General features: G+C 48.5%; 1 protein-coding gene across 2 annotated transcripts in view; it reads right to left on the bottom strand.

The window, feature by feature from the left end:
• Positions 1–1,913: 1,913 nt before the first annotated feature.
• Ninl (ninein like) overlaps positions 1,914–22,441 on the bottom strand; it is a 58,801-nt gene continuing 38,273 nt past the window's right edge. Inside the window, exons 12-24 of one of the 2 annotated variants that reach the window (XM_041670477.1) lie at positions 21,401–21,511; positions 21,194–21,274; positions 18,829–18,961; positions 17,209–17,315; positions 16,422–16,729; positions 13,268–14,323; positions 10,233–10,337; positions 9,745–9,814; positions 7,818–7,976; positions 6,800–6,913; positions 5,745–5,912; positions 4,976–5,089; positions 1,914–2,629 (exon numbers count right to left, since the gene is read on the bottom strand). In XM_041670477.1, coding sequence (XP_041526411.1) covers positions 2,438–2,629; positions 4,976–5,089; positions 5,745–5,912; positions 6,800–6,913; positions 7,818–7,976; positions 9,745–9,814; positions 10,233–10,337; positions 13,268–14,323; positions 16,422–16,729; positions 17,209–17,315; positions 18,829–18,961; positions 21,194–21,274; positions 21,401–21,511 — 2,718 coding nt within the window. In that variant the 3' untranslated portion in view covers positions 1,914–2,437. The remainder of the gene's footprint in view (positions 2,630–4,975; positions 5,090–5,744; positions 5,913–6,799; positions 6,914–7,817; positions 7,977–9,744; positions 9,815–10,232; positions 10,338–13,267; positions 14,324–16,421; positions 16,730–17,208; positions 17,316–18,828; positions 18,962–21,193; positions 21,275–21,400; positions 21,512–22,441) is intronic. The other variant, XM_041670478.1, reaches the window with a different exon arrangement.

Below are 22,441 nucleotides of genomic sequence, written 5' to 3'. Positions count from 1 at the left end.
TAATGATTGTGTATTGATATATATTTACCTACTGCAATGTATATTTGTACATTGTTTATATATGGAGGTCATTGTCCTCATTTGTTTCACAGTCGTTTATTGTCTTAGTCTTTAAGTTAGATAGATATTGAGAATTATATAGACTAATAGTCATCTAAGTTTGTCATTTATAATAGACTAATCAGGTTCTTTAGATATATAGAGATTATACTCAGTATAGATAGATAATCTTCAACTTCTTCAAAGAGCTGTAGAAAATGGCCTTTAACTCAGAGTTTTGTGGTAGTGAGACACAATTGCTCCTGGCAACACCACTCTATTCCCGAGAGAATGTTGAGCACCAAAGACACTCCACCTGGAGCCTTTCTTTTTGGCAGAACTGGCGTTTGGGCAAAGAAATGCCCATACCTCAACAACTGACAAAGATACAGAGCATGCATCAATGGATAAAACAGGACTGTCATATCCTGCCAAGACAGGGTAAGATAGTTTTGAAAAGTTGCTTGCCTTAGAAAATGGTATGTCAGTTATGTTAGGCCTTAGCCAAAGTTGGTTGCTTCAACGCTGCTAATGTGACTTCGGGTGATTGCCCAGGTAGCTAGTTGTCTCTGTAATTTGTTGCATGTTTTGGAAGTTGTTTTACTGAACTTCCTAATTACCCAGGTAACATTATTTCCCTTCTCAGATCTTCGATGGGGTTGAAGACTATATAAATGTAGTTACTTTCTCTCATGACTTGGCCAAGTTATTTATTATACAAGACCTAAGCTAGTTAAAATAGGATATTTGTACTTATTGTATATAATTTCATAGTAGGTTTAGAACTCTCTTATTTAAACAAAAGGGGGAGGTGTTGCGGGAGGTCCTCCCACTCCTCCAGCCTATCACCGCTGAGGTACCAGCCCACTGGGGCGTGGTTTCTCTCCCTTTAAAAAAGCGGCCACTTCCCTCTCCTCGCTCTCTTCACTTCCTGCTCCGCCTGCGACTAGACTCCTTTCCTGGTTGCGTAGAGGGCTGTTGCCTGGGACAGTGATCTGTAAGTTTTTTCCCCTTTAAATAAATACCACCCTAATAATCATAACCCCGAATTGGTGTGGCATTGTTTGTGACTTACGCCTTCATCTGTGTAATCCTGGATGTCCTAGAAAACTTGCTCTGTAGACCAGGGTAGCCTTGAACTCGCAGAGATCCACCTGCCTCTGAGTGCTGAGATTAAAGGTGTGTGCCACCACCGCCCAGCCCCACTGAGCTTTGGCAATGCCATACTGAGACTGAGTATCTCACCATTAGTAAACTAGACTCTACGTTTAGAGCGTCCCTTTCCGGGCTGTGAAGAGCTGACTGGAGTAAAGAGTCTTTGTTTTGTTTTTCAAGATAGGGTATTACTACTGTATGTAGCTCTGGCTGTCCTGGAACTGGCTATGCAGATCAGACTGGCCTCAAACTCACCTGCTTCGGCTTCCTAAGAGATGGGATTAAAGCAGTGTTCTCAACCTTCCTAATACTGTGAACCTTTAATACAGTTTCTTATGTTGTGGTAAATCCCAACCATAAAATTATTTTATAGCTACTTCATAACTGTAATTTTGCTACTGTTATGAATCAATATAAATATCTGATATGCAGGATATATGATCCCCAAAGGGGTTGCGACCCACACTGGATTAAAGGCATGCGCCACCACACCTATCGATCCCTGCTTGTATTTTTATTGGAAGATCCAAACTCTGTCCTCAGGCTTGCATATCATGCGCTTTGGCCACTGAGCCTTGTTCCTAACCCAGTGACTCTTATAAAGCTATTTACTTATGTGTGAAATACCTTAAGACTTTAAAAAACTTAAAGAGTTAAATCAATTTTAATGGAAAAGAAGTTATTGAAAATACAGTAACTTTTCATATCACAATAGAATACTCTGGTAAACCAAATGGTCATAATTTAGGCATCTCAGTTATAAAACTATACCTTTAAAAATATATGTACAATTTCCAGTGGGACAACATTTCTGTAATGAGATTGCACTTGCACAACGAACACTGCTATCCCTGAGCGCACCACCTCCGATGTCTCCCCCCTCCCATCTCCAGGAGCAGCAGAGGACTGCTGGGGACCACCTCCTTCCTGGTCCCACCTCTTACTGACCCACATGGAGAGCACCTGATTCTGCACTTCAGTCTTCCAGCATAGCACTCAAATACTCAGCCACTTTCTCTCTGTTGCTCTCTGCTGAGAGCCTGAGTCTTTCAAGAGGATCAAACTTGAGGACGTAACCCAGGACGTTACCCGAGACTCACTTCCCCAGCACCTGGCACATAGGAGACAGTCTTGCAGGGCGAACAGGAGCCAGTCCTTACGTGTCCAGGGAGTGTGGCTAGTGAGCCATAGAGAATTATGGCATCAGAGTAGAATTATTTGAAACTCTAGGAATCAGCAGCTTCTACACAGAAAGTGACGCTGGTGCCATCTTACTGATCAGTTTGTTGAGAGCTCGAACTTTTTCTTCCAAGACGCAGTTTTTCCTCTCAGCACCTCGCTGCTTCTCTTCTGTGAGCTGAACAGCTTTCATGAGGTGGGCGTTTTCCACATACAGTTCCTTGAGCAGCAGATCAGATCTGGTGTTCTTCTCCAACTAGACAGGGGAGAAAGTCACACTTTTCTGTGAACTGCTGCAGGCTGCTAGCCCAGCCTGGCCCTCATCCCTGGCTCCAGTCCTACCCTTTGTGTTCTTGATCTCTGACACACATACTGGATACAATGACAGTTTCTGCTCCCTGATATAAGGGAGGAAAGTGAGAATCTGCAGAACTATGCGGAGAAAACTTAAGACAAGATTATGGCCATCTTTGCACGAAATAAAAACACCCCGCTATTCAGTGCAGATTGGAATCTTCAATTCTCCAGAAAACTTGGTTCATGTCTATGTGCTCTGCCTTGGTGATGCCACACAGGACACAGCGAATCGCTAAAGCCGCCATGGTAACCAGGTGTGTGAGCCCGTTGCTATGTACAGGGAGACTAGACAGACATCAGTGATGGAAAAAGGCAGCTCCAGGCAGTGGCCCTTGCTGAGTCATTGTTTAAGACACACAGACACAGACACGTGAGCCACACAGACGACATGGACAGCACCAGTTCTGTGGCAGAGCACATTAACAATGGAGGCAGACAAAGGGGCAAAGGAGCCCGAGCAGTGTGTACCACTGTGAGGGGATGAGCGGGGTACAGCCTCTCTAAGGACAGAGAGAATAGAGTCAAAAACCTAGAGCTGGGCACGAGCTCTGCAAGCAGAGCAGAGGATACGCACAAAGGCCCTGTGGCTGGCGGGTGCCTGGGAAACTTGGAGTAGAAGTGAGAACAGGCTGGCTTGCCCTCGCTTACTCTTGAGTGAGTGGCAGCTTTCAGACTGTGCCCAGCTGTGGATGGCTCCATGTTAAAAAGCAACAGCCTTGACGGGAATGAATGTTTGGAATATAAGTGGCAAGAAGAGATGGCTATAGGCCTGGCGATAGTGGCACACGCCTTTAATCCCAGCACTCGGGGAGGCAGAGGCAGGAGGATCTCTGTGAGTTCGAGGCCAGCCTGGTCTAGAAGAGCTAGTTCCAGGACAGGAACCAAAAAAAAAAAAAAAAAAAAAAAAAAGCTATGGAGAAACCCTGTCTCGAAAATCAAAACAAACAAACAAACAAAAAAAAGAGGATGGCTGTGCCCTGTATACTCAAGCAGAGAAGCCATCTGCGGCACACCAGAGGTACTAACTGAAATGGTGTCACCAGTTTATATACGCCAAATCAAGCCAGAAACACCAGGCATGTCAGCTCTATCAGCCACATCACCAGGGAGGGGTAGAGCAGGACTAGCGTGTGTCACGAGGTCCCTCAGGAAAACCGCCACAATGAAGGACTTCTGCCTCTTTCCCAGGTTCCAGTGCATGTGTAGACACTTAGCTACCCCAAGCTGACCCGACACATTTGCAGTGTCCAGCTCTGCGCCTGGACTCAGTGAAGGATCTTCCGTGTACCTATATCAGCCCCATTTTCAACTGCGGGTCACCCCCTGAACGCTGCACACTCTGACCTGTTCTTTCATCCTGTGGCCTACATGACTAGATTACTGTGAAATGCGATGTGTGGTATGATGGTTAATATTAGTAAGACTGGAATCAAAGAACCTAGGCTTGCCAGTGGGCAGTTACCATGGGAAACCAGAAGTACTTGTCTAACTGTAGCCTAGCCAAGGACACAGATATAGCAGCTTGTGAATTATGATTAATCCAATCAGTTCTGACACTGTAGAAAGACAAACAAACCCATATGCTGGACATGTGACATTCATGGCTAGGAGGCAGAAGGGCTCAGAATTATGTAACGGGGAGCAATTCCATCAGCAGAACTTTGAGTCTGGGTGTGTCTGTTGATGTGTGCACATAATTATGGGGGCCAGAGGTTGAAGTCTGGCGTCTTCTTCAATTGCTTTTTAAGGGTTTTTTTTGTTGTTGTTGTTGATTTTTATTGAGTTCTATATTTTTCTGTTCCCCTCCCTGCCTCTTCCCTACCCTTCAACCCTCCCCCAAGGTCCCCATGCTCCAAATTTACTCAGGAGATCTTGTCTTTTTCTACTTCCCATGTAGATAAGACCCATGTATGTCTCTCTTAGTGTCTGCATTGTTGTCTAGGTTCTCTGGGATTGTGATTTGTAGGCTGGTTTTCTTTGCTTTATGTTTAAAAACCACTTATGAGTGAGTACATGTGATAATTGTCTTTCTGGGTCTGGGTTACCTCGCTCAAAATAATGTTTTCTAGCTCCATCCATTTGCCTGCAAATTTCAAGATGTCATTTTTTCTCCTGGATTACTAAAGAAAAACTATGCACTTTCTGCCTGAATGAACCCTTCACGGACCTCCAGGTTCTAGAAGCAGAGCCTTGTTGATCCATGGGGAGGGACGTCCACGGAGGAAGGGCTAGAGGCGGTACTCACCTGTTCTCGAAGCTCCTCCACCTTCTCCTGTAGCAGCCACTCCACACTGCGCAGCCGAGCCTCGACATCCTCCACCTGGTCCTCCTTGGCCTTCAGTTGCTGCTTGTATTCTTCCTGCACAGAAGTTACACACCAGTGTTGTACTCAAACAGTGCTTCTGTTTTGTTTTGTTTTTGTTTTTTTTTGAAAGATTGTATAGTGTTGCACCTACATGTATGCCTGCATGCCAGAAGAGGGCACCAGATCTCATTATAGGTGGTTATGAGCCATTGTGTGGTTGCTGGGAATTAAACTCAGGATCTCTGGAAGAGCAGCCAGCATTCTTAAGCTCTGATCATCTCTTGAGCCCCCTGGGTTGTTTTTTTAAGTGAAAAACGACTAAATGCACAAATCTGAACATGACGGATGATGGGCTATCTGTGCAGATATCAGCAACATCCCCACAGGCTACAGTAACCACCTCTTTCGCTAGTTCAGGGAGACACTGTAGACTACACTGTCATAAGTGACCAGTACCAAATGAGCTTCCATAATGCTGTCACTCTTCACCTGTGATGACCGACTATGACGGTGTGACCTGAAGACACACTGGGTTTGGGAAGACCTGTGGACCCTGGCTGGAGGGGTCTCTGGGTTGGTTGGCTTCCTAGACTTCAACTAAGACCCTGGTCTACCGTCAGCATCTATTACATGTTCCTTGCTGTTCCAGCGTCCTTGTCTTTAATGCCCTTTCCTAAGCAGCCACCCTGAAGTGGCATACCTCACTCACCTGCAGTGCGCTTAGCCGTCTCCCAGCCTCCTCCTCAAGGTTGAGTTGGTGCTGTAGCTCGGCTACGTGAGCTCCAGGAACCAAGTGACCCATCTGCTCCTGCAGGCACTGGACAATCTGGCCATGCTGGGACTGTGCAGCCTCCAGCGTTAGCTGGACACTCTGCAGCTAGGAGGACAAGTTTTGGCATGACTGATGACTGCAGAGTCATTACCAGACATAGTCAAAGTGTTAGTGTTATATTCTCTGTTAGGGTCACCCCAGAGAGGTGACCTGTGTTGAAGGACCTGCCTGTGTGTATGGCAGTCCTCAGGGACTCAGAGCCAAGTTCTTGCTAGCCACAGTGTTTCTATGCAATGCGCTAGAACCCTCAGGGCAACAGCTTGCTGCTGGATCAGGATCTGTTCCATTCACTGTCCATCACAGCCTACTTCACGTGACCAGAGTGAGGCATAAGCTATGTGAGCCCACCTGGTTTCCTTACACGGCAGAGGGAATTCTCAGTTCTGAGACTTGGCTATGGCTCATGTCCTTGAGTGTGATTAATACACAAGGCATTGAGGACTTTGGGGACAGGAATGGAATCTATCCCCAAAAGGACTGCAGCATAAGGTTCTAAACCCAGGGGACCAGAGCCACAGAACTCAGCATGGCTATGAGCAGTCTCTGCTATTAAATAATGCATAATTTAGCCAACTCCTTCAAACAAAGGTAAGACTGAAACACAGGTTCAAGGAGTTTGATGCTTGTCAAAACACGGAACATCCTTGACAGAGTAAAAGAACTGGCTGCCGCAGTCTGTTTACCTCCGAGACCCCAGAGGCAAGAGTGGGCAGGCTAGTTCCATCAGAGATCCTGTTTAATCTCTGATCTGTCCTTGTTACCACGAAATGGAGATGCCTCTGAGCCTGCTGAGTTCCTGGTCAGCTGTGGAGCACCTGGCTGGCCCAATAACATCCTTGGGCTGGATGAGTCATGGCAACTGTCAGCCTACTGCTGATACTACTCATAGCATAGGACCGGACCAAGTGCTTCCGGTCACCTCACCTACCCACCTGGCCTTGACTCTCTTTGAGGCTTTCTGTCATCTCTGCATGTGACAGTCGTAAGCCCTGGCATTCCTCAGTTACACGTTCAAGTTCAACTTCAAGGTTTTGAATTTGGACACCCTGTTTATAAAAAGAACAACAACAAAAAAACCATTTTCATAATTATAAGCAGAGCCTGAAAGAAATCAGAAACACAGAAACCAGAAAGTTATAGACAAGAAAAAAACTGCAGATTTTTAATCTCCCATGACCCTGAGAAGCTGAGGCCCACACCTCATTTCTTTACTCTCTTCTATTCAAGCGCACCTCTACTGTGAGCTCGTAACAGAAAGTACACAGCGTCCTGCAGTGCAGTCCTCCTTATGGAACCTGGATCGTTCCCAAACGCTGCTATTTGAGGACTTGGCATCTAAAGGCTGCACCATCATTTACTCATTCAGCTACTGATGATGCTCAAAACTAATTCTGGTCCTGTTTTCTATTATAAATAGGACATCAATAAAAACACTTCCAGCTAGCCGGGCGATGGTGGCGCACGCCTTTAATCCCAGCACTTGGGAGGCAGAGGCAGGCGGATCTCTGTGAGTTCGAGACCAGCCTGGTCTACAGAGCTAGTTCCAGGATAGGCTCCAAAGCCACAGAGAAACCCTGTCTCGAAAAACCAAAAAAAAAAAAAAAAAAAAAAAAAAAAACAGAACACTTCCAGCTAAATCCATAATGCTTTTAGGTACACTCTTCACAAGCAAAATTATAAATCCAACATACAGGGGTACTCTCAGGCTCTTGCTATTTATTCTACTCTGAGAAAGCCGGAGAACCCCAGCATTTGCTCCCTGCCACCAGCAGTAACACAGTTTGTTCCCCTTTCTACATCCTGGTGACTTTATCAAAGCTGCTCAGGTGGACCCATTTCTCCAGGGTTTGCCCTTTTCTTCACTCCTGGGGTACCCTCCTTCCTCCTTGGCCTCCACCACCCAGTAAGCCCTCCTTCCAACCACTTCCCAGGTACAGCCTGGCCCCTGACCTGCTGCTCCTCCCGGCACCCAGCCTCCTCCAGCTTCCGCATCAACAGCTCGATGGCAACACGATTTTCCTCCTTCTGGGTATGGAGGGCAGACGTGTCCCCTTCCAGCTGAAGGATCCTGCAGTTGAGCTGTGACAATTCATCTTTGTACTTCTGAGTCTACAGCAAAAAGAGTTAAAACATACACACACACACACACACATATTAATGCTTTTAAACAGCAGCTCAGTTCAGATCATTCTAGAATTTCCCAACCAGGGGTGACTTTTCTCCCTATGGGCATCTGGCAGCTCCTGGAGACATTTTGAGTTGTCAAAGAAGCTGGGCAAGTGGGCAGAGGCTGTACTTGTACACAGCCTCAGTGGCCAGGGGATGAGAACAGTAACCCTACTCTGTTCTGTAAGAGGAGACGTCCCAGGCCACCAGAGGCTGGGGTATGTGCTACAGCCACCAAACTACCCTTCTGATGTCTTCTAGTCTTTATTATTCTTCTGGTCTTCAAGTTAAACAGGTAACAAAGGACCAAACAGCACGGCACCCTGAAGAAGCAGCTAACAGATACAGTCTAGGGACAGCCTGTGAGATAATAGTCTCTTCCAAAAGCCAGTGTAATGGGGTCAGTAGAGCTGATATGTTACTGCGGAAGACCGTATTTCCATTGCTGTCTCTAGCAGTGGCCTCTGAATCCTTATCTGCCCTGTGACTGAACACGTGCCCAGCGAGGGAGCCACCCTGTACTTCCATCAGTCTCCATGGGATTCACAGGAAGAAGTGTCCACCTGATCCTCCCAGAATCTGGCCCCACGGAGAAGCACCAGGCCCACAGACATGCGCAGTGAGAGCGCTATTGATCACCTCAGCTATCCGGACCTCTCAGCTACATCTCTGATGGTGCTGATCAAGGTACAGCCCCAGAGATGTGCCCGGCTCATTTATAATCCCTTCACCCTACAGACAAGACAGCGTGACTGACTTATGCCCCATATGTCAGCTGCTTACTGTGTAATGTTTGGATCACTGAAGCATATGAGCTAGTTCATTTAACTCTTCAGCAATATTAAATTAATTAGTAAAAGACGCACTTGTTGTGGGGACGCCTGCTGGAGGATTTAAGAGCACAGTGTCATGATACGGCTCGGAAGAACGCACACACAGGAAACAGATAGTGCAATAGTGAGAAACTGTAGCTGCAGAGAGTCCCTCAAACTCACCAGGGAATGGTGATGTGTGACAAAAAGACAACCCCAAAGGCCACACTTGGTATAGTTCCACTTACATTACACTTTGAAATGACATTTCTGGAGAGAAGATTGGGGTTGCCAGGTGGGAAAGTTGGCATGGCAACTAAATGGTAACAGGTATCCCTAATAGAAACACCAATCACATGTCTGTGAAGAACATAGGCGTCTACCCAGTTGATACAATTATATAGGATCCAATGCATAAGCAACCAATGAGGGCAAGTATAAAAACTGGAGGATCTCAACAGGCTAAAAGAGTCTATCGGTGTCATGCCTTGGCTGTGACTTTAAGGGCTGAGGCATGTCCTCTCCAAAATCCAAATCTTGAAACCCTAACCACAGCACCCCAGAATGTTGACTAGACTTGGAGAAAAGCACTTTAAAGATGAACTGAGGTGACACTGGAGTCCTCGTGAGAGCAAGTGAGGACACAGGTACTCACTGAGGGACTACCATGCAGAGACTGAAGGAGACTGGATGGCATGCATGACTGCTAACAGGATAGCTGCCAACCTTAGGGAGGGGCCTTGGATCCTCGCCAGGGGCCTGATGAGGAGAGCTGGGGTGGTCGGCTGCAACTGGATCTTGTAGAGGAAAAAAATTTTCTACTCCCCTTTCATTAGAGAGAAATTTCTTCAAGAACTAAGAGAGGGAGGTGACACCACTCATGCCGGTTAGTACCCAACCTGTGTGCCGAGCTCTTCCAGGTCAAAGCAGGCCTGTTCCTTGTCTTTCTTTAAAACCTCAATCTCCTCCCTGTTGAAGAAGCAGATTAAAAACATCACTTCACAGCCTGGGCTCAGCCCTGCCTCCAGTTCTAACTCACTGACTTGCAGTAGGCAAAGGCTGGAGAAGAGCATGGTGGGCCATCACCAGGCTGTGCTAGGCCCTGCTCCCCTCCAAAGGACTGGCAGCCCCTGCCCCTCCTCAAGTGCCATGTGGGCTATTTCTGCAGGGCTAACACATGCTTGTCCTGAGCTGTGGGTGGGATGCCAGGCAAGTGGCAGCTTGTACAGATTACAGTAGTCTAGGCTCTGCTGACCCATAGACGGCAGCTGGAGTCCCCAAGCCGGCACATCGTCTCACAATCCCTCACCGTCCTCCCCTCCTAAGCTCACTCGGGAGTACCATCAGGCTGCAGCACACAGGTATGGGAACCATGAGCCCACCTTACCTCTGTGTTTCATTTCTGCTCTCTGAAGTTTCTAGTTCCAGCTGAATCCTCCCCAGGTCACTTTTCAACACCAAGTTTTCTTCAGAAAGCCTCTGAAACTCAGCCCTGTGGTCAAAGTTGAGGAAGCCAGTGAGACCTGGAAGGGGCAAGCTGGACACAGGCTCGCAGCCAGCACATGGGAGTGCTGAACACTGCAGGCTGCATCCTCTCTCTGGAGGAGACCAGCTCTAGGCCTCCTGTCTCCAGGGAGCAAGTGCTGGTGTGTACTCCCCGAGGGCCAGGTCCTTTGAGCCACATCCACACCTCCTCCATGCACTCAGCACCAGGACCCTGCGGACACCTAGAGGCGGTGAAGAGCCAAGTCCCACGTGGTGTAGGCCTTCTTCACAGAGGCCATACTCCAAGGGCACCAAACCGAACAAAAACCTGGAAGCTGAACTGAAGCTGCAAGCAAGTAGCTGGGCCGGCCCAGGGTGCAGTGTGTGTGCCAGCAGCACGGCCAGCAGGGCAGAGAAGCCATGCTGTGGGCACCCGCACAGCTGGAAGCCCAGAAGCTGGGGCACAGAAGGAAGCCCAGGCCGTCTCAGATATCTCACTTTGTCCCACTTCTCTGCAAGGCAATACAGCCAAAAGCAGTCTTCACTGAGGCTCTCAAGATTCCTTGAGGTTAACCTCAAGTAAATATGAACACACACAGATTAACAGGCATGTGCAAAGGCCACCAGGAATAACAGCAGAAACAAGGTGACCCATAATTGGATCCCCCAGGAACCTCAGACACTAGAAATATCAGAAGTCAGGGTACTCAAGACAATACTCTACATCTGCTTAGTAGGCAAAGGTGTGGAGAAACCCCTATAGACATCTGCAGGAAGCAAAGAGCCCTTTGGGTACAATGTGGTCAGCCTGGAGGGTGTCAGACTTCTAGCCCATCAAAATGTCTGGGATTTGTTTTTTTTTCTTTACATATTTAAGGGAGAAACACATATCAATGTTATTTATTTATTTATTTACTTACTTATTTATTTATTTATTTATTTATTTTGAGATAGGATTTCTCTGTGTAGCCCAGGCTGTCCTGGAACTCACTCTGTAGACCAGGCTGGCTTCAAACTCAGAGATCCACCTGCCTTTGCCTCTCAAGTGCTGGAATTAAAGGCCTGCGCTACCATCATCTAGCTTCAATTTCATTAAGAGAACTTTTTACTATCTAGGCTGGCACCCCTCTCCCTCTCTTCCCCATCTCTCGCTCCTCCTATAACTCTGAATAGGAGAATGTCAGCAAATAAAAGCAACAAATGGGGCTGGAGAGACAACTCAGGGCCTCCTCCGTGCCACCAGCCCAGAGCCCCTCAGATGACCTCCAGCTGTCTCTAGAGCAGTGTGCTGAAGTGAGGCTGATGAGGCTAGAGGGGAACAATATTGTCCATCCTCACGACTCCCGCTCCCCGACCATGAATTCACAGGGGCTGGGCTCTAGCAGTGCAGGCTCCTTTCATTTCCACAAAGCAAGTTTCTTGGGTAGAGCAGGCTGGTTCTGCAGCTAAACCCAGCTTCCTTTCCCTTCGGCGTCCTTCTTTTTCTGACCACTTCCTCCGCTCAGCAGGTTTCCTCAGCTCTCACTGGACAACTAATATGCTCAGAGTGTACATTAACGCTCTCGACAAGGCTCTCGCCCTTAACTCGCGTGTTTACAGCAGTGCCAGCAGCATGCTCGGTAACATTTGCAGACTGACGCTTCCTGCCCAGCCATGCTAACATCTATGGGGTATTCCTTTTTGAACAGTACCTTTGATATCTACAGTACTGTCCTTCTCATGGATTCTTATATATGTGGCCAAAGGAACAACTCCGGGTTTTTTAAAGGCCTAGATAACATATATTGGTGCCTTTCCTCTTCCCACTGGGTTTTTATTTTGATGAATTCTTGGAAGATAATGTTTCCTGATGAAAGGAAGCCATGTCTACTTTCTTAAGTTGTTTATACAGTGACATTTGCATGTCTAAAATTCTGCTCTATCTATCATCTATTTATCTATCTATCTATCTATCTATCTATGTTGGTGCTGGGTATAGAACACAGGGCCTCACACACGCTAAGTACATGCTATGTCACTGCGCCATACCTAAACCCCACATTTTCCCCAAGAATGAAAGCAGCTGCAAGCTATTCCCCAGTGAGCAGGAGTTCACCTTTTATTGAAAATGGTTGCATCATTCATATGTGACCACACACAATCCTGGAACACACCCATGTGCCTACTGTGTGCCACTGTGAGCCTGGGCTTCCTGTAATGACCAGTCTCTACAGGGGCAGATACCTCCTCAGTGTGCTGAATGAGGGTTGCTGGGAGTAAAGAGAAACATACATGGTCCACCATCGTGTGCCTGCAAACATCTCCTCCAACCACGGCCTGTCGCTTAGGCAAGGCTCCCCAGGATTCTGGCATCTGTGACAGAACCGGTACCCATCTACATCTCTCAGCCTCTTTCCTACGGATGGTATCCCAATGACATCGGCTACAGCAGTATTTCCAGCCCTATAGCGTTGAATCCCCCAGATCCCTGACAGTGCTGAAGCCACCCAAAGCACTACAGCCCAGGGGCCCATTCCACAGAAGCCTCAGTGGCTGCTGCCCACCAACCAACACAGCAGCCTGTTCATTCACGTTCATCCCAGAGCCTGGCTCAGAGGCATGCTGCAGCCCCAAACCCCCGCTTCTCTTAAATCAGAGGGATGAGGGTTCACAGACAACCCACAACTTACACGAAACCTCCGAAACTCTTATGAGGTGAGGACACTAGAGTCAGCTGGGCTGCCTCAGGAAGGCCTACCCTTCCTCTCTTGGCCCACTTGCTGACACCAGGGATCAGGAGAGCCAGGAGAGAGAGGTGGGCTTGTGACTCCCGCACAAATAAAAGGAACCACACAGCCACATTGGCAACCAAGAGCTAGAAACTGGGGGAAACTGTACAGTGGTCACTAGGGACAACTCTGAGGGTTTGTGTGCATTTTATGACCAGGAGTGACCAACCTGTAATTCTCTCTGGAATCCGCATCCCTTTCAAGAGCCCGGACAACGTCTTCCAGCTGCAGAAGCTTGGTCTTCACATCATTCATCTCACTCTCTGACATCACTGATGTCACCCTGGCCTCCGTTTCCCCCAGGGTGGCAAGGTGCTTGAACTTGGCCTCATGTGGATCTGGGAGCTCAGAGCAGGGCAGTGAGGGCCTGGAAGCTTCTTCGGTGAAATGGAGCCAAGTCTGTTGGACACCCTCAGCATCCCCAGTTGGCCCCTCTGAAACCTGTCCCTGAACCCAAACAGGGGCTGGCTTCCTGTCCAGAGCAGGCTCCAACATCTGGAGCTGAGTAGGTAAGAACAGCTTCTGGCCCTGGCCTGTTAAGGCCCTGGCAGGAGGCTCTGGCTCTTCTGGAACAGCTCCCTCCTCAGAACTGAGTGGGCCTTGATGGTTTTCTCTGACACCCAGGCTCTCCGGGGATCTTATGGACACTAGGGCAGGGTTTGGGCTTGGCATGGCAACTATACTACAAGGCTGGCCAGGAAGTTCACTCCCCTTAGCTCTCCCTTGGCCAGGCCATTCTTCTGCTGGTGCTCCTGTCCGTCCATCAGGGCTGACAGCTGGTGGCTGCTGCCTGCTGCCTGGACCCAGGGACATGGAGCTGGGTGTCTTCTCCTGCTGGTCACTCACCACAGTGGTTCCGTTCTTCAGGAGAGCACGCAGTGCATCTGCCTCCTGCACAAGTCCCTCCACCTGATCCCTATAGGTTTGTTCCAGCTTCTCCTTCTCCAGGGTGAATGACCTGCAGATGCGCGCCTGCTCCTCGCTCATCACAGCCTGCAGCTTTAACTGCTGCCTCCGACAGTGGGCCAGGACCTCCTGTTCCCGTTCCTCCCTCCAGCCCTTCTCCAAGGCAAGCTGAGCAGCCAGGTCCTTCACTCGCTGCAGATGTGCCTGCAGCAGCTGGTCCTTCTCACACTGATGCTGCAGGGACAGACTCTCGCAGCAGGCTGCGTGCTGGGCTTCCAGCCACGACAGTTTCTGATTCAGCTCTTCTTCTGCCTCTCTCCTGCAGAAACAGCCATGCACTTCAGGTTCTGCCAGCTGACTCCTAGGCCTTTCCACTCATACAAGAAAAAGTCACTGGAACTCCTGCTCTAAGTGCCTAACTAGCCCCTCCCTCCTTTCTGTAGACTATTTTGTGTCGGGATGTCCAGTTCCTTCCCTGGAGTCCTTTGTGGAGTCTACAGTCACAGAATCGTTCACCATGTCAGACAGCTTAAAGATAATGGGGTTACTATTAGGTAGAATTAAAACTCTTGTCCTTAGCCACACTGCAAGTGCTTAGTTAACTGTGGCTGGAGGCCTTGCACCAAGTGCTATTGGGCAGCGCTGGTCCCAGGGGTTAGTGAGACAGAAAAAACTGACCCCCACTCAAAAATCTCCTTGAAAACCCTATAAGCAGTTTGGCCTGGGGTTTCCTCAGCCTAGAGAGAGTGGGGAGGATGTGGGAGTGAGGTAAGGGCTAGACAGAAATGCCCAGCTTGGTGAGGCATGCTGTGGACCCTGGCAGGGGACATAAGTACAGTTGGACTGGCCGTGGCTCCACCTCCACGGACAAGGTACCAGGTGCCCGGCTGCACAGCTCCCCAGGAAGGAGAAGCTTGGGACATCCTGCATGCTGCAAGAAAGAGGGCTGCCATGCCCCAGCCTTTAGGTACCATACCAGGCCCCAAAGCAGCTCGTGTTGAAGAGATAGCTTAGGATTTGGGGGAGTATGTGACTTGAAGATGCTTCTGTCCATCAGGAGTGCCACAGTCAGTGCCCGCAGGTCTCCAGCAGCCCCGAGGGTCTCTGCTGCTATCATCCCCAAAGGGAGGGAGAAGGGCTCTGATTCTCTCCCCCTCACACCCTATGTTTTCTGGCTACTCTCAATTCTGTCCAATCGAGGAGCATGCCCACTTCAATTAGAACTGATGCCACAACAGGCTGAGTTGCAGCTGTCAACACATGACAGGAATGTGTCCCTTCGTCATCAACATCTGGATCCAACAAGATGACACCAACTGAACCATCTGCTCAGTCTAGCCAGTGAGAGGCTCTGGCACCCAACATGAGGGTGGCCAGGCCAGGAGGTTGGAAGGGCCATTTTTTTGTGGGGTAACAACCTACACTAGCTTTGTGTCCCCAGTAACTAAGTACTGACTCTACCAAGTTGGCCTCAGGGAAGAGAGGGCAGGTGAAATTTCTCAGGTAACGGACACAATGTAACCCACCACGTTCAGGTTTTCCAAGTGACCCTTTCCTTCCAGCTACAAATATTTTAGCTTTCCAAGACTTTTCTTACTAACCCAAATCAACTGTCTATTTAGAGTGGCTTCTGGATTTTTCTTCCTCTACTGCTGTGATGGCTAATATTGTCAACTTTGTTACATTTGGAGTCAACTAAAACCCAAGCTGCTGGGTACATGTGTGAGCGATTATCTTGACTGGATCATTTGAAGTGAGAAGGCCTACCCAAAATCTGGGCCACACCTTCTGGTTGTAGCCCACATAGAAGGACATGGAAGAAGGAAGCTTTTGCTTTTTGCCCGCTTGCCCTCACTCTCACTGGCAAAGTCATCTACCCTGTTGCTGAGGCCTTCCTTCACTGGTATCAGAACCTGCTTCTTCAGATTCCACCACAGACCAGTTGAGACATTCAGTCTTAAGGACTGAACAGCTACTGGCTTTTCCTTTGAGAGAAAGCCATTGGATTAGCCAGTCCACAGCCTGTACGCCAATCTAATAAATACACTTCTAATATGTCTGTCTGTCTGTCTCTCTCTCTCTGTTTTTCTCTTCTATCAGTTCTGTTCCTTTAGAGAACCTAGACTAATACACCTACTCTTTAATGTCCTCAATATTTAGTGATGGGGAATACATTATCTTGATATCAGACAAGCGAAGAGGAGGAGGAAAAGAACAGCGACTAGGCACAACCCAGCAAACTGCTCCATGACCCAAGGTGGCCTGGAAGTGACATTCTTAGTTAGAAAAGTGTTCTCTGGGCCCTTGAGGAAAGGAAACTTCCCTGTCACTAGGCACTGGATCCTGGCCCATGTACATAAGCCTATGGTTAAGTTTTGGTTCTTGGCAAGCATCCCTGAACAAAACCCATCCCAAACCTTATCTGTTGCAGCTGGTCCTGGTGTCGCAGGTGCATCTCCACTTCTAGTCGCTGGGCCAGAGTGCACAGTGCCTGTGCACAGCAGTGGGCCAGTCCAGCTGATGCAGGCTCAGGGCTCCGTGCTGCATCTTGCAACTGCTCCTTCAGGCCCAGGATGACCTCCTGAGACTTGGCATACAGGGCCTCTAGATCTGCCTTCTGGCCCTCCAGCACGCTGACCTCAAGCTGGAATGCCTGCTCCAACTCCTTTTTATCTTTCTCAAAGTTTCTCTTCATGACCTCAATTTCCTTCTCATAGTAATTTACCTAAAGAAAGATGAGCAGTGCTAATTAGGAAGTCCTAGCGGCGTAACACATAAACAAGAAGATAACAGGCAGGACGCTCAAAAGAGCTGATGGCCCAGACCTGACCAGGTCCCAGGATGGAGAAAGGGGGATGGCAGGATAGTGATGTTACCAAGGTGTGCAGTGTGCCTATGCCACCCCTTCACAGTAACCCCGTGGCAGGGTGAGCTCAGAAGGCTTGGGACCAAGACTGGCCAAGCACCTGGCAAGTACCATAAGTCTAGAGCATATGACAACTAAGGAGCCTTCACAAGACCAGCAGGGCGGCACTCCACATCCTGGAAGCCCTAGGGATATACAGGCTAAGCCACGTCAGAAGCTCCCAGCATATCTACCAGGGAACACGAGGCTACGATAGTAGGACAGAACAGCCTGCCCTGATAAGCAGTCTGAGGAGCCGGACACATGGCTTTGCAGCCTGGGGTCCCCTCACCCCTCACCTTGGTCTCCAGCTGCATCCTGAGCTCCTGGTAATGTTCCTTCATCTGCTCCACCATTATCTCTGTCTCCAAACTCATCGGAGCAGAGTCACCCACAAACAGATTGCCTGCAAAGAAGACACTCTATGACATCATGTCTAGGATACCTACAGCGCCTTCTTGAGCCTTTCGTCTGACTTCTAGATGGCAGCTTCCCAACCTGTAACATGTGACTGCAGGTTGGCAAGACGGTCTCTCTGCCCTCCACCAGCACTGTATAAATAGAACACGGGGTTGGTAGTAAGGGTCACTCTGCCCTGAGGGTGCACTGTGGTTGAAGACTCTGGGACAGAAGGAAGAGTCACACTGTTCTGCAAGTTGATACTATAAAGAACTCAGAGGTTCAAGCCTTTCTCAAAAAAGATTTATCTATATTTTATGTGTTTGGCATATATGCCTGGGCACCATGTGTGTACGGCACCCATGGAGGCCACAGATCGATGTCTGATGCTTTGGAACTGGAGTTACAGATGGTTTTGTGGGCTATATGTGGTTGCTGGGAACTGAACCCAGGTCCTCTGCAACATGCGCTTAACCTCTAAACTATCTCCCCAGCAGGGTTCGAGTCTCCACCATATCACTGGTTACTAAGAGAGAACCAGGAGGCTCCTGCAACTCTCAGAAAGATCCTTGTCAGACGGTGATTCACTGCATTTAAAGTCTGGCTCCAGATGATGCCAGGAGCACAGAGGAAACAAGAAGACAAGGCAGAATGGCGACAGCTTCACAACCTCCCTACTGTGTAAAGCTTCGTGCCCGAGACTCCACACTCTTGAATATGTTCAAACGCATGGGCTCACATATCCAGTCTCTGTCCCAGAGGTTCTGGCAGCCACTCATGTCCCACACAGGTAAAGTCTCTACTAAGTTCCCCTTGAAGGGTACATGATCTTTTCCTGCTTTCCAACATAAACAGTTGTAGGGTACAAGAGACTCAGGAGCTCCCAAAGGCTGGAGAACAATGCTGAGGGGCGTGAATTGCCATAAAGTAATTGGGTAGGGGTGGTGAGGGCTGCTGGATTTCATGGGCAGCAGAGAGATGGGGGCCATGAGTGTCACACGATGCTGCTGAAGAAAGCAGAGCTGGAGTGACTGCACTGGTGACGACAGCCTGGTACAGCCAGTGGGAGGGTAGAGACTAGCCAGTACCCCGTCCTCCACAAGGGCTGTGACACCTCCACAAACCCCCCACCTTGGTCTCTAAAAAAGACCAAGAACACTTCAACATGGCCCTTGTCTTAACCCACTGCCCAATAGCCAAAGAGCCTCTAGTTTGGTTTCAACAAGACCCAGCAGCCATATGACATAAACGTTGCTATATGACATTCCCATGCCAGTGACCTTCCCTGTCTAGCCCTGTCACCCCTGTGATCTCATAGGATCCCCTGTGGAAACAGGCCCCTAGGGCAAACCTGTATCCTTCAGGGTCAGGTAATTAATGTCTGTGAATTCTACAAACGAAACAAAATCTTCTACCCTCCTCTCCTTATCTCGGACCTCTGGGCTGCCAAATTAATGTGCAGTCTTGTGGTCGTGTCCAAGAGATTCACCCTCAACTTACCCTCAGGACTGAGTTCCTACCTGCTGGGCCACGTCCAGGGAGCCGCCTTCTATGGGTGCCTGGGGTCCCTGAGGGGCTCTGTCGACTCCTGGGAAGCCGCACCCGCAGGCCTTCTAGCTCCATCTGCAACTCATCATTGCGGTCCTGTAGGTCCTGTGTAGGCAGAGCCAGACGCCTCCTCCAGCTGCTGCAGCCACTCAGCCTTGAGAGGTCAAACCCAAGACTAGCCCCATCTGCAGTCAGTGTCCACTACAGGCTAGACATATAGGTAGGTGCAGATTCTGGACTTCAAGCATGTAACACTAAACCTGGATTTAAGACTCTACTATCTAAAGGTCCTAGGAGAACTAGTGAAACCATGTCTGTGCAGAAACCAAGAAAATTTTCAACAGATGCTGCTCAGCACCAGGGTGGTGGCATGGCACATGCATGGGAACCAACATCTTGGGTCATGTCTGGGGCTAAGTTTGGCTCTCTTCTCGCAGCTGCAGAGGAACTGGCATGAAGATCTATAGCTATAGCTGTCAGGCCAATTGTTTACATTAAATGCTATAGAGTCGGATGCACTTAACAGAGAGAAAGGATAGCATCTGGGAAGCAGAAGCCTGATGAGGCACAGTTCCATTTCTGAGTTTGTTTTCTGTCTAATTCTTTACAGTCTTCTGCAATGTGGGAATCAATTTTCATATCATGGAAAACTATATTATAACTCTTGGTGTCATAACCATGGCTATAATGGCATCCCCAGAAATAGCTATGGATTTTCAGCAGGAATTGACTCAGAGCAAAGCCTTATGGTCGGTGGAGCTGTAAAGAATCACATGCACCTAAAACCAGCTGTCTACTTCATCAACATCCTTCAGTAGTATCTTCAGATAGCTATAAATTATCACTTGTCATATTTTTATTATTATAGTAAAAACACGAGAAAAATAAATGACTGACTAGTAAACTCTACTGACTTTAGATTTGCTATCTCTGTCGGTGGAGTTTATTATTGAGTGGGTTTATTTGGGCTGTGGAGACCAGACCCAGAACTTATGTATGGTGTAGATGGGGTTCTCTAATGAATTACAACCTTATGTAAAGTTTTAAGTGCCCATTCCTTGAGCGCCCATTTTACTTATCCTTGGTCACTTGGCAGTGTTGTCTATGAAGGGTTTGCCTATGAAGGTGATTCTAGAATCACCAGTGTTATTTCCAAGACTACACAAAATTTTAGCTGGGTGGTGGTGGCACACATCTTTAATCCCAACACTCGGGAGGCAGAGGCAGGTGGATCTCTGTGAGCTCGAGACCAGCTTGCTCCAGGACAGGCTCCAAAGCTAGAGAAACCTGTCTTGAAAAAACAAAACAACAACAAAAAAACACAAAACAAAACCTATGCAAAATTCTACTAATTTAATAGTCACAACACTGGGCAGCAGCTACTGACTTACTCTTCTTGATGCCTATAATATAAAGGAGCAAACAGGCCTGTGGGCTCTAATGATTTTGTTGTTTGTTTTTGAGACAGGTCTTGCAACATTTCCCAGGCTGCCTTGTATTTGTTTTCTTGTGGGTTTTGGAAGGTACTGTTTTTTAGAGACAAAGTCTCAGATAGCCCAAGTGAACTTCCAACTGGCTATGGAGTCAAAGATGAATGACCCTGAACTCCTAATACTGCTGCCTCCACCTCCCAAGCCCTGGAATTATAAGCAAGCATATGTTTGGCTTAAGACTGACCTTTAGCTCCTGGGTGCAAGCAATCCTCCTGCATCAGCTCCTGCATCCACTGAGACAGCACACTACTATACATTTCAATTTCAGGGGCAGGAGTTTTTAACCACACATATGCCTCTCTTTGTAAATAATGTTTCTGGTAAGTTTTATATAAATTAATTTTGGTAAATTAAGCTTAACCAAAAGCTGACTAAAAGATTTGTGACAGATCACTTTATAAATCAAAGTCTTTTCAGTATCATTAGTGATGAACCATGTCAATTCTAATTCTCCTTTCTGTTCTCACACTGAAACTTCTTTAAGGTCCATCCTGGGAGTACAGTCAGGGACACCTTCTGTCCTGGGATTTGACTAGTCACTGGGATATCTGCTGCACAACTAAGCAATGGCCATGCATGACTGAGCACAGCCTGAATAAGAAGTTCTTGCTGGAAAAGATGCTCCTGCTGTCACTTGTGGGACACCCTGCACCTGTAGACCAAGGAGGGGAGAGAGGTTGAGGCCTCACATGGCCTCCAGTGTCAGAGCCAGGGAGTTTCTGAGAACCCAGAGTGCTGACCCTGTGGAGCTGGTCCTCCCTTCCTGTCACTGCTACAGGGAAGGCTACAGGAGCAGGACTCAGGGATGCTCAAGATGCCCAAGCCGACTCCGAAAGGCACGCACCCTGCACTTGAGCTCATATTCTTTCAGGACGGCTGTGAACTGCTCTTCTTGGGCCAGGAGCTCCATGCTCTGAGGCTCGAGCTGAAAGTGAGAAACGTGTACACATCAGCATATCAGGGTCCCTGGAAAGACAGGCACCAATGCCCTGACTCTCACCAACCACCCACAGGCACTTCTCTGAAAACCCGGAATAGCAAAAAGGCTCACCTTGTCCTTCAGCACAAACTGGATGTCACTCTGCAGGCGCAGGACCAGCTTCTCCGAATCTGAAAGCTTTTCCACCACTTCTATGATTTCCTTCTGTAATCGGCTATTTTCCTAGGAGACGGGGATAGGGTGGGGTGGACAGGGTTCAGGACACAGAGGAAGACAATGACAAATGTCCACGTCACTTCTCTGTTTGCTGGAGGCTTGTTCCTGGCAGCATTTCTCAGAAGGAACCCCGAGAAAGGCAGGGGGCATGTGAGTGTGTGCTGCCGCTGCATCAAGCAGGCAGAGTGTGCTGTTGGAACCCACAACGTCCTTTGGCACACTCAACAACTCCAAGGTGATTGCTTCCCCACTGGTTCCCCTTTTCCTTGACCCCACTCCCATGTTCGGAAAGTTCATGAGTGACAAAAGAATGGCCTGGTAATGCACCACTTTTGAGCTGCTTTTAAAACGATGGGTTTGAAATTGTGTCACTATGGCTCAGAGGTCAGGCACAACGGGGGGGGGGGTGTCTGGAGACAAGGGCTGTGCTGGGAAGATAGCGGCATCACACTAGGGTGATGTCAGTTACGTCCAGATACTCCTACCACAATGGGCAGGTACTGCAGGACACAGGGTGGGAAGGGGAGAGACCACAGAGGTCTTTAGGCATCCGGGCAGGAGAAGAAGCTGGGCACAGAATAGCAAGAAGTCTCACAGGTCAGTGCTTCTGGAGTTTGGCTGTCTAAACCGCTCAGACAGCTTTTGGGACACAAGGCAGGGTAGGTACAAGGCATCAACATTCACCAAAACCCTGAAAGCTGTGTCTGCTTGAGACGGTGAGCCCAGGCCAAGGGGCAGTGTCTGGAGGTGTTCCCAGACCCTAGGGACACAGCCACACTGGCTGCGGAAACTGACTCACTCTGATTTTGAGTTCCTATGACTCAGAACAGAGGAGGATGAAGCAAAGCCAAAGCGGAGTGAGAGCATGACATCACCCTGCTCTGCTGTGGCGGTTTGAATGGGAATGGCCCCTACAGACTCACGTGTGTGAATGTG

The sequence above is a fragment of the Microtus oregoni genome, unplaced genomic scaffold (genome assembly GCF_018167655.1).
Source record: "Microtus oregoni isolate MIOR12 unplaced genomic scaffold, Mior012 000020F_ref0000438, whole genome shotgun sequence".
In the NCBI taxonomy this organism is placed as follows: domain Eukaryota; kingdom Metazoa; phylum Chordata; class Mammalia; order Rodentia; family Cricetidae; genus Microtus; species Microtus oregoni.
Note: the sequence above shows the minus strand (reverse complement) of the source record. Positions and strands in the feature narration are given on the sequence as shown.